This window comes from Passer montanus, unplaced genomic scaffold, assembly GCF_014805655.1.
Source record: "Passer montanus isolate IOZ18808 unplaced genomic scaffold, ASM1480565v1 scaffold7, whole genome shotgun sequence".
In the NCBI taxonomy this organism is placed as follows: domain Eukaryota; kingdom Metazoa; phylum Chordata; class Aves; order Passeriformes; family Passeridae; genus Passer; species Passer montanus.
This window is the reverse complement of record NW_024372147.1, coordinates 11,904,061-11,916,330: the sequence shown is the minus strand read 5'-3', so window position 1 is coordinate 11,916,330 and position 12,270 is coordinate 11,904,061. Positions and strand designations below refer to the sequence as shown.

The following is a 12,270-nucleotide window of genomic DNA, read 5'->3' as shown; positions in this document are numbered from 1 at the left end:
GGAACTTGTAAACTAAATGCAAAAATGCAAGGTTACATTCATGCTGCTGAAAAGTGGGAGTCAACTTGAAATCTAGCTTTTCCTGTTGCATCATTCCTGAGTTACAATTCTTTAGAAACTGAATTGTCAGCTGGATGATCAGAATCAAGTACAATATTCTCAGCCTTTTCATAGATGAATTATCTTATTATGATAGTTCAATTCACTGGTGTTCACCAAAGAATTATTTGTTTAGACAAGACAAGAACTCACTTTATGGATAAAATTCAAACCCTAGAAGGTCTCTGGTTAAAAAAAACCAAAAACCAAACCAAAACAACAACAACAACCAAAAAAACCCACAAAAAAAAAACCCAAAAAAAACCCAAAACCCAACCACCCAACTAACCAAAAAATAAAACCAAACGAAAAAACCCCCACAACTAAGAAAGAAATACTAAGAGAACAGACTTTAGAACTTTCTACTTCCTTAGAAGTTTCTTGCTTCCTCATCAGAAAACCATGATCATAGTATTGCGTAGTGTTTAACTACCTCCACCCAAATTGCGTACACCAGTGGAGGAGGGAGCCGTTTTTAATTTAGGCAAAAATTAGGAAAGAATTACTTTCGTTTAGGAGGTAAGTCTGTTTACTTCCTTAAAGCAAACATGTAATCTTGTATTAGTTCATAATACATAGGAGCTGTAAATCGAAGTCACAAAACTAGTGGCATATTTTACAGAAAAAAGCATTTTCTAAAGTAAATTTCAAGCTTTAGCATGAACAGCACAGTTCCTACACAGTAGGATACACATCATTACCAAATATATGAAAGCCTTAGTAAAAAAAAAAAAGGTTTGTGGGACAAATGTATACTTACACATATACATTTAAGAATAAAATGTGGTACATTACCATCCTGCATTCTCCAACAAGTTGCGCGCAATGGGCTGAGGCACTGAGCAGTTGTAATAACCCATCCCTATATAGGACCGCCATATCTTGTTCTTCCTTGCAATATTGTACAGAGTTTCAAGGATTTCATTTTCACCTAATTAGAAAGACAATACGTCAGAATGCTACCACTACATGTAACAGTAACAGTTTTTAACTGAAATGTCTTTTTCCCCTGTGTAAAAAAAACCAACTCATTGGTGGTGGAAGTACAAACAGTAGCAGAATAAAGTGCAAGTCAAGAACAGCAAAGATAAAGAAGCAACCTCGTAAAATATTCTAGGAAAGTTTAAATTCTGCCAGAATTTTGAAAATGCAACACCTGAATAATAACAGGGTTCCAAAGCATGTGGAAAGAATAGTGAGAGAAACAGCTGCAGGCAGAAGGAGCTCTTTTTGTGCTAATACAATGTACATTCAAACCAGAAGAGACCCATCTTGCACATGCATTAAAAAGTACCTCAGGAGACATTTTCTATTAGCTGAATCTTTCAGAATCTACATCACTTGAAGCCATTGCCACCCACAGCTGCCATTTAGCGTTTCTATCGGAGTCATATTTGCACAAAGCAGGCTTACACCAAGCACCCAGGAATAATTTCTTAGCATCATAGAACTTTATTTCTTCATTTTCCCTAAATTACTGATAAAACAGAACAGTTCTTTTAATTCAATTTTAGCATGCTTCACCAGTTTATTTAAAAAAAGGTTAATAAAAGTATTTCTAGCTAAGACATTCCAAATGAGATTAACTTTCAAATGAGTCTGCCAATCTCACTTGAAGACATTACAAGAGAATGATTTTGAAGTATACAGAATGAAAGCATTTGCATTCCCTCTCTCCCCCAGCCACAGTTTACTCTTTGGTCTTGCTTCTCAGTGTCCTGAAAGCAGTGCAAAAATCATACTGAGTCAACCTGTTCCTAGCAGTCAGTGAATAATGCTACAAACATCTGCCAAAGAGTCATATTTTAAAAACATATTAGTAGCTGTGGATGCAAAAGGATGGTCAGCAGATTGTCTTAAGATCACACAGACAGACAGGTTGGCCCAACCTAACAGACCTGGGTAGAGCTGTACACCAATCCTCCTGGGTGAGGGGAGCAGATGTTTTTTAATTCTTCCCCCAAATCTGACCTCAGGGTTTGCTGTAATGTTACGCCAAGTTCTGTTCCCTCTGCACCACAACTTGAAGATGTCACTTTGTAATATAATGCCGCAAATCACAGAATTAGAATACCTTGGGCCCTGGGTGTCACAAAGTATCTTCTCTCTGTAAGTTACTCCAGCAAGAGATACTAAGTCAGAATAGTTAATTTTCTAGAATGTGATGGCAAATAATTATCTAGGTTTTGAATTAATTTCCAGAGCAATCACAAACTTCAGCTCTGATATTAGAACTTCAGCTCTGATTCCAAAACTTGGTTTTTTCCTTTCACTCAAGCTGCTGCTATTGCATTTATGCATACAGATATTTTTTTTCAAAAATCCCCAGGTTTTCAATTAATTTCTTCCACAGTCATATTACACTTTTCAGAGTTTTTTTACTGATGTTCAGTTCTCATTTCAAAGTTTATTTGTTCTCTGCCTTTTACTCAGTGTTACCATTAGATCTAATGTACAAAGACTGATTTCTTAGTTTCAGTAAACTGCATTTTTTTTTCTGGAGAGCTGTTGTATGTTATTAGGTTTGAACTTAGCAATGTCCAGGACAAAGTTTCTGCAATGTAGTGAAAAACTCCACTCCCCAGAACTCTTCCAACAGAGTTTTTAGTAAGAGAGAGGCAGTTGTTTGTTTAAGTGAGCTTTAACATTGTAGAGGCCTTCCTTGACCACTTGCGAAAAGTTTGATGAAAGAGAGTTTGGTTGCAATTTCAGACAGGCTTGTGCTCTTGCATAATTCAAACATCAATGATTTCTCAGAAATGGTAATGAATTTCCTTGTTTAATTCCAAATTGCAGTTGAAGGCAGAAGCTGGCTATCATTTAACTTGCTTGCTAGCTCAATATCACACACAAAAATGCACTGAATGCAGTTTCTGCAGTAAACACATACCACAAATACTGCACAATGTGACAGATAACATTTCCTTTGTTTGCTCAACTGGGCTTTTCTTCTTGAGTTATTTCTCTGCAATTGTAGCCAGAAGAACTACATGCAGCCACTTAGCTTGTGCTGGAGATCTCTGAAATAAACCTGCTTCCAAACTGATTGAAGGCACAAAGCCAAAGCCTAGTGAGGCTACAAGAAGCTTGTAGAGATTGTAGGTAGAGATTGTGCTTAAGAGTAGAACCACACTCCATCTAGAATACCTACACTGAGAGGTTCCAAGATTGAATACATTTTTAATTATCACATTTTAATGAGCTACCTGTGAAGACAGTTGCATAGTTAATTTTAAGCAGGGTGGCAAAACACTGCAGGGCATACTCCTTCCACTCCTGCTTCACCTTAATTCCCTGCTCCTTTGGTCACTATAAGGGCAATGGCAGCAGTACAGCTCAAAATAGATCTCCCACATTTAACATGCCTCTTTGAAGAGATCAGGGATAAAGACTCCTTACCCTTTGCCTTCTACTGCCTTGAAGTACTTCATCACAGTATGTCTTTAGGAAGACAGCTCATAAATGTAACTGCAATCCTGAATAAGGGAAGTCAACAGCCCCTGATTTATGTATTAGGCTGGCTTACCTATGACCAAACATAAAACCATGAAGATTTCATTAATTCAGTGTTTACTTTACATTGAAAGGGTTCTGAATTCAAGTAAGAGTGATGCAGGTAATGTTAGAGAGAAGTTAATTCAGAAGCTGGAGTCCGAAGACCAGAGAGCAAGGCAATGAAACAAGCCATGCTTACCAGTATCCCCAGCACCAACAGGAGGTGATGGAGGAGGTGCAGCCGGGCCCTCAAAAGCACTGTATGCACAGCAGGAGGGACAGAATCTCAGGCTGGACACAAGAAGAGCCCAGGAGGACAGTCCAGCAATGGAGCAGGGACACCACCTTTTGAGGTTTCAGGTTGTGACTGGGTGAAGCCCTGAGCAATCTGCTCTGAGCCCACAGCAAAGCTTTGAGCGGGGCTGGGTCTGTGTCTCTGTCAGTGGCCTTATTTCCCACTCTGTCAAGCCTAGGGTTCAACAATATATTCCCACAATGTTATTTGTGAAAGGGGCCTAACTCTTTATTGGTCATTTTGTAAATAACTAATGCTAAATAAATAACTAATGTAATAACTAAAAGCAGATGAATGTGAAACACAAGAGTGATCTTATTTATGCTTAAAAATTAATTTTTAAATTCACAACAAAATTGCTACATTTCCAGTTTGGTCCCCAAGGCCAACCTCTGAAAATAGCAGACGTTTTCCACTGCACAAAGTATATAACTTGGAGCATATGTAGTGGAAATTTTGTCTAAATTAATATTTGTCTAAACTAATATTTAGTCTAAATATTTATTAATTTCTTTAAACTAAAACACAGAGGATTCCTAAAAATTTTAATTACATAATTTATAAAACACAGCTGGAAATATTTTTGCTTGCGTTACTCATTTCTTGTTAATTCTCCCAGCAATGAGATTAAGAACCAATATGCAAAAAGGGGAAATAAAACAGAAAGAAAAATTCACTATATTTAAGTAATGGTTGGACTCCGGCCACTGTCACAGTCAGCCATTTGTTTCCAGTGTTCTAAGAAAAAGTGATTGAAATGGCTTTATTATAGACTCATTTTATTGGGCGTACAATAAAAATTCTTTAAGAACCTTGTTCAGCAAAAAAATTGCCAGCAAAGTCACTGCAGTTGATCTTTATTCCCCTCATCAGCTCATTAGAAATTACAATCAAAGACAGTACTCAGAATAATGTCCACTGCTTGTGCTGTATTCCTATAACTGGAGGAAACTTACTGAGGGTCTGAGAGGTTCTGCAAGGGCAGTTCCAGATTGCTACACATCTACAAATAGCAAAGGCAGAATATATCACAAAAATAGTAAGAGAGACTGAATTATCAGATCACAAAATAATACTGTTATTTTTGCTAGTGTTTTTGTAGTTAGCACAGTAGAGTTGCTTTGAACATGTGAGATACCTGCAAAATATGGCACTAGAGAAGGAGAGTGAAGAAAAGACAAAAGGATCCATACCAGTTATACAACTTTAACCATGCAATACAAAAAGAAGGTTACTATTTCTGATATATTTTTTATTCACATTATATCAGATCTTTTAAAAAATTTAGCCTCTGAGATCAAGGAAGCAAGATCCTTAGAACCACTGATAAAAGGGGGATTAATTTATTTCTCTTAATTAAGTATTTAATTCAACCAGATAATATTGAAGAAAAATAGTTCCAAAGCACTGTCAGGCATACAGTAATAAAGGAAAGTGCATGTTCCAGGTGCTGTGTGCCCGACTTCAAGATATGGGCAGAAAGCCATGGTGCCCTGCCCTCTCTCCTTTCACTCAGGCTACCTGTGCTCACCCAGCCAGCCTGGGCAGCACACAAAACCTGATGCTGCCAGGAGCCAAAAGCAGGGGCAGGCTGAATAAAACAGGATGCCTTTCCCTGCTCGGCACACAAGGGCTGCTGCCTGTGAAAAAAAGATCAGCAGCCTGAAAGTGCATGAGGAGCAAAGTGCCCTGGGTGGTAATGTCGATTCTGCACTATGTATAGCAACACTCTGGAGAGTAACAATTACCCCTGCCACAGGCATCCGAATCATAGTGGCTGCACGGCAGCAGCAGGGAACCTGAAATTACTAAACTAGCTCTAAAACCCTGTCTGACATCTGGAGATGATTATAAATTCACCCAGAATTAACTTTTAAAATATAAAATCCTTTTAAAGAAGATTCACGGCAAAAAGAGCTGCTAATTTGGAGACACAAATAGTCTTTATTATACTGTAACTGCTTCTGAACAGTATTGCATCTAAGACCATTTAGACTGGGGACCAAATTGCATTCTTAAGATTTTAGGAACTAATGTTGATAAATTCTAAAATTTGAGAAGGTATCTGGGAATGTTTGAGAAAAAAACCCTGCGGGAGTTCACAGAAGTATTTTTTTATTCAACCTTTTAAAAAATTCAAATCCTGAACTAAAAAGCAGAAATAACAAACATATGCATAAGACCTATACATTACATATAAAGATGGACATACCATGGCAGCATTGCAGGGATAACTATGACTGACATAGACAGTAGGTTTGTAGGGATAAAATACAGAAGATTAGTCACATAAGACAATATGTTCCTTTACTTCAAACCGGTCAGTCACAACATATGTGCTGAAGTACCTTCAATACCTAAAGAAAAGCTGATTGTTCAAGTTTCCTTACTGTAACCCTGGAAATAAAGCTCTGTAATACCAGCTGATACCAATTAAGAATCAAACAGATCCCTAGCCGTCTTGTCAATATTGATTGAACAGAAGTTACATGCCAAAATTAAGGTTTTCCTTAACTGCATCTGCAGAAAAAAATCTGTAAAAAAAGTCCCTCTTCCACAATTAGTTGAGGTACAGGACTGAAATTCACTGTTCACTGAAATCAGACATTTAGCTATTTCACTCCTAGTGGAATTCAGTGGCATGTTCAGATGGTTTTACAACACTACAACACAGTCAGCGGGCTCATGGCAAGAGACACTTTTAAAATTTATTTTTTTTTTTTGGGTCCCAAAATGGACATCAGCTAGTGCTGTCATCTCTCATACCAAAGAAAGGATTTTATTTCAGGAACTTAGCACAAGCTACAATCCTTCTCTCCTCCATCACTGACAATGGCAGTACAAGAAAAAAATCTGCCAATACAGAAAACACTAAAAGTTATTGAAAAAGCATTTTGAATGTAGATGCACTTGTACCATCAAAACGAGGCACTTACCATATTAAGGCATTCAGACTTAAGAAAAACAGATCATGGAATCATTTAGGTCAAAAAACACCTCCAAGATCATCAACTCCAGCCTCTGACTGATTAGCAGCCTATCATGTAAACCATGGCACTAAGTGCCATGTCCAGTTGTTCCCTGAACACCTCCAGGAGTGGTTCCTCCCTGCACACTCCATTCCAATGCCTGACCACTCTTTCAGTGAAGAAATTCCTACCGATTTCCAAGCTGAACCTCCTCCGGCACAGCTTGAGGCCATTTCCTCTTGTCCAGGCACTTGTTGCCTGGGAAAAGAGGTCAAACCCCACCCAGCTATATCCTCCTTTCAGGCAGTTGTAAAGAGTGATAATGTGCCCCTGAGCCTCCTTTTCACCAGTCTGAACAACCCCAACTCAATCAGCCGCTCCTCAAAGGACTTGTGCTCCAGACCCTTCACCAGCTTTGTAGACTTTCTCTGGACTGTCTCCAGCACCTCAGTGTCCTTCTTCTAGTGAGGGGACCAAAACAACACACGATTCAAGTTGTGGCCTCACAACTTGAATGCCAAGTACAGTGTGCCCTGCTCCTGCTGGCCACACCATTGCTGGTCCAGGCCAGGATGCCATTGGCCTTCTTGGCCACCTGGGCCCTGCTGGCTCATGTTCAGCTGCTGTCAGCAGCACCCCCAGCTCCTTTTCCTGTGGCAGCTTTGCAGCCACTCTGCCCCAGCCTGTGGCACTGCCTGGGGTTGCTGTGACCCCAGGGCAGGAGCCAGCACTGGCCTTGTTGAACCTCACACCCCTGGCCTTGGCCCATGGATCCAGCCTGTCCAGATCCCTCTGCAGAGCCTTCCTGCCCTCGGGAAATGTCCAGGTAAGTAAAGTTAAAGACCTTCTCCCTATATATATGTTATGTCCTTCAGGGAAGTAATGAAGCTTCATTCTTCCACTGAACAGTAGGTCTGTGCTCAAAGTCTAGGAGAGACATCACAGGTACAAAAAGAGTGTGTTTCTACTGTAATCAGAGGTTTTATTTATCATCAGTGGAATATGCAATGCCATATGAACAAGCTCTTTAACACAAGGTCCATCCACAGGAGCCTCTTACTTCTTTTCTTTACTGCTATTGCATACACACATTTGATTAATTTTCTATCTTTTAGACAACTTGTAAGGTTATTAATGGAAGGATCTGTAATGTGATCTTTTCTAGTGACACACATCAAATCAAAACTTGAAGATTATATATCAAATGTAAACATCAAATATACACACCTGAGACGAGGTCTGCAGCTACGAAAGCTTTCCAAAACACCCAAATGTAATTGCAGAGACCCATGATACACAGACATGCTTTTTATGGTGGGTGTGTGGTTTTCTTGAACTACATGTCTAATTCTATCTGTAAGGATTGACTTCAATGAAACTTCATTTATAAGCTCAGCTGTGTTTGTTACTATAAAGGAGTAGCTCTAGCAGCTCATTTGTTCAGCTGCACTCCAATTTGTGAAGTCACTATGATTACATTTTTGAGTTATAAAGACAAGTGGAAATTGCTGTATTTGCAATATAAACTTTATAAATGCTGAAGCTCATTGAATAACATGTTTTGCACTGACTTGTTATTTTCTCTCCATGTGTGAGTGCATTCATGCAAATAAAAACAAATGTTTAAATTAAAGTATAATACAGTTTTCATGACACTGCCCAATTTTGCTAATTCTCTTTAGTAAAAGGTACATTATAGAGAAATAATGCCCCATCCTTACATGATAAATACCATCCTGGTTATTGGAAAGTGTTGTAACAGTACTTTAAAGCAAGCTTCACTCACAATGTCCTGGGTACAAGATGATCAATGTAATGTAGCACAATTTTAAGCTGCGGCTTTAAACTTTTCTCTTAAAAGCTGTGGAATTTTCTGCTACCAGTTCAGAGGAAAACTAGCGACAAACAACTACACATTAAATTATAAAAGACAGTTCAGCACACTGGCTGCAGGAGAAAAACACAGTCATGTACAGAAAAAAAAAGTTTTCTGTACCTCATGCAAGCATCTCTTTTGAAAACTCACTGTAGCATGCTGTGCAATGTGAGACTCTGCATCACAGTCACATTCTTTCAAAGTTTACTCTAAGAGAACAAGAACAGCATAGCAAGCGGAGCAAAATGCCAGTGAACTAAATACACTGTTAACTAATAAAGTCCTGTTACACAGTGAGAACTTGCCTACAACAGGACATCAACTAATGCACCACTGTATGGGAAACAGACACTCAGAATTACTAAGAATCAGCATTTGAGCACTGCATAAAGATTGTGACTTAGGCTGATGTCACCAGTTTAGTTTTCAATAATGTATAAGTATTTTAGTGCGCACTATCCTGTATTACTTTTATGGATGTTTTGGTCAAGTAAAATTTTGTAAGAGAATCATATTAATTAATAATAAAAACTAGTGATTAAAAAAAATTGTAAGGGCTTCTAAGGCATAATTATTAGTGACAAACTGCATTTCACTCCTTCTACTGACCTAAAAATATAGTAACCTAAAAAGCTTTTTTCTTTGAGCTCAGTGAAAATCGCTTTCTAGTCAGGGAGTACCTTGATTAAAACACATTAACCATAAGGAAATATGCCAAGCAGTTATACAGACACAGGAAGGCTGTTAAATTCTGCTTCTCTACCCAGACTTTCCCCATTCTAATAACATAGAAAGTTATGAAAGACTAAAATACCATTGTACTAATAAAACATTTTAGAGGTAGAAACTATCATTCCCTGTTGTATCCCTCCTGGCTAGAATCCGTCTTTTCAGAGTCTAGTTTTCCTGGCTGTTCATTGTGGTGCTGCCTCTCATGTGTGATGTCATCCCAGCGTAACCAGATTGAACTGGCCAGGAACCTCACCGGAGCTGCAGGCCTGAAGTTTACACTCAAATTACAGCACACGGATGAGGAATGAGAAAATGCCAGCAAGAGGAATCAAGTTTTCTACGAATCAGGCAAAGGATTGTGACACAAAAATGAAGTTAATACTGATGTAACTGGATCCCAATAGCCATCTGAATGGCCACTGAGCTTTGTTAGTTTTAGGGCAATTGTATATCATTGGGGATTTTTAAGTGTTTCTTTTACTTTCAGGACTTGCAGCACCATGTTCACAGATTTTGCTCAAAAATGCAGTCATGCAGGTAAAAATTTTGCACTGTGCTTGCTAACGCTTAAAAATGTTAATATCTAAAACCTCATGAAATCACATCAAGTTTCCTACAGCAATTTGCTGAGCTACTGTAGCTGACTCAGATGTTTAGTATTCCTGAAATTTACCCCTAACACTCAATTAGACAGATTTAAAACTCAGGCCATTAGTCTACCTGTGTATCCATGATATGGAGACAAAGACTTTTAATGTTATTAAAATATGCAGGTTATTATTGGGGGTTGGGGGAGGGGGGCGTCGGGGAGGAGGAAATAACAAAGAACCACCAAAAGACAGTGGCTCATTTGAAGCTGCAGTCTACACCCAGGGGACAATTTTTAGTCATACTTTTCACTTCACATTAGGCTCTTAGGACAAAGTGAAGTCAATGGAGTACTTGACCGCCAAACCGAGTTTTCGAGCAGCCCCTGTCTGCTACACAAATCTTCCTACCCATTTCCGAGAGGACAGCAATAAACGCAGCGGCCAAAATAACGCGCGGAGTTGGTCGGAGAAGAACGAAGTGTCGGTGATTGTGCTGCTACGCTCATTTAAGTCTCACCCTGCACTTCTGCTCGGGCGGCAGGACCAGAGCGCTGCACGTGTCAGCGGGGACATCGGGGACACGGGGGCAGGGGGCGCGCACCCCAGGGCCCCGCCACGGGCGCTGGGGCCGGAAGGGGCCGCGGGAAGTCCGGGAGCACCCCGGGCCATGCGGTCACTTACAGACGTGGTCATCCATCCTCAGCGGCCTCCGGAGGCGGATGCTGGCCGGGATGGTTTTGTCCATCAGCTCCTCGACGCTCTGCAAGAAGAGCCCGCACGCCGCGGTCAGCTCCCGCGGGGCGGCACAGCCCGCTCCGGCAGGTCCGGCCGCGCAGCTCCCGTCCCGCACGGCGCCTACCTGCACCCCGACGGTTCGCAGCATCTCCCGCTTCTCCGGCTCCCGGGGCCCGATGTGCCGCCGGGAGAAGTCATCGTGCCGCGGCAGGAGCTGCTCGATGCACCGCGCCGCCTCCCCGCCGCCCCAGCGCCGCTGCCCCGCTCGGCCCCCTCTGCCCCCGGCCCGCGGGCACACCCCGGAGGACATTTTCCCGGTAGAGAGTGTCTTCGTTCACAAAACGGACGGGAGAAAAATGTTTCTGTGTTTCCTTAGCAGAGGGTGGACTTGCTTTGGAGTGGCGAGCTTTAGGATGAGCAACGCATTGTCCACAGCTGTGTGTCTGTGTTTATTACTCCTTTAATGTTAGTCTTGAGGAGTGGACAGGCAACTGGAACCTACTTTTCCCCATCTTTCAGTTCTGTGTCTCTCTGAGGATGACACTATCATAGTTACAAACTTGTATGTTTGATTACAAACAGATGCCCACATTTCTTCATCTTCCAGAACTAACCCCAGAGTTGCCACATTGAGGATATATACTTGAATCAACATTTAAATAAAGTAACAATGAAAGAAAAAATCCAAGATGTTCATTAATTTAATCTTAATTGTATCACAGATCTACTGCCTCCTGAATTTAGTAAAACCTAAAAGTAAGTTTACTTTGCACCAAAGATCACTGATTCATGCAAGCTCTCCATTCCTGTAGTAAATATGAAATTACTTCTCTGATATAATCTGAGCTATCATAAATACTCTATTATAAAGGAAAAGGCCCTCACAAATTTATGCCAGTATGTATTTGGAGTAATGATCTGAGACCCTGGTTTCAGAATCAGAGATCCCCAAATTAAGTGAGATGAAGCTTGCTTTGAACAGCAAAGCTGTTTGCTGCAAGGGGTCATGATACTAATCCAGTACTGACTTTAACTGATAGCTATTAAAATTTCTCCTCTATTTTGTCTATATTGTTTCCTTACAAATATGATACTAGCAGGAAGGACATTAAAACTTTGTCTGAGTTTAATCTTGAAATTGCATAAGTGAAATAGAGATATTAGATAAATGCATTAAAACCATGATAGTGACAAATTAATTCCTGTTATGATTTTGTACCTACATAGTTCCTTTTTAAAGTGATTCTAAAACTTTTGGAAAAAAAAATTTGCAGATTATGTTCAAACATTCTTTCAGACTATTTGCAAATGATAAGTGTTCTTAAAAATCATCTTTTTTTCTCTGTCAGGTAGCACCAGGATGATATTTCACACAAATTAAGACATTACAGTCAGCTCACTCAAAATTATAACTGACAGAATTGTTTCTCCAGTGTGAGGTCAGAGTTTTATAGCTGTCTGTAGTGCTTTAGGAAGTGA

At 40.0% G+C, this 12,270-nt stretch overlaps 1 protein-coding gene across 1 annotated transcript in view; it reads right to left on the bottom strand.

The window, feature by feature from the left end:
* The window catches only part of GLDC (glycine decarboxylase), a 41,092-nt gene extending 29,991 nt beyond the window's left edge, over positions 1-11,101 (bottom strand). The window contains exons 1-3 of the mRNA XM_039730008.1: positions 10,916-11,101; positions 10,738-10,816; positions 895-1,030 (exon numbers count right to left, since the gene is read on the bottom strand). Coding sequence (XP_039585942.1) covers positions 895-1,030; positions 10,738-10,816; positions 10,916-11,101 — 401 coding nt within the window. The remainder of the gene's footprint in view (positions 1-894; positions 1,031-10,737; positions 10,817-10,915) is intronic.
* Positions 11,102-12,270: the final 1,169 nt, after the last annotated feature.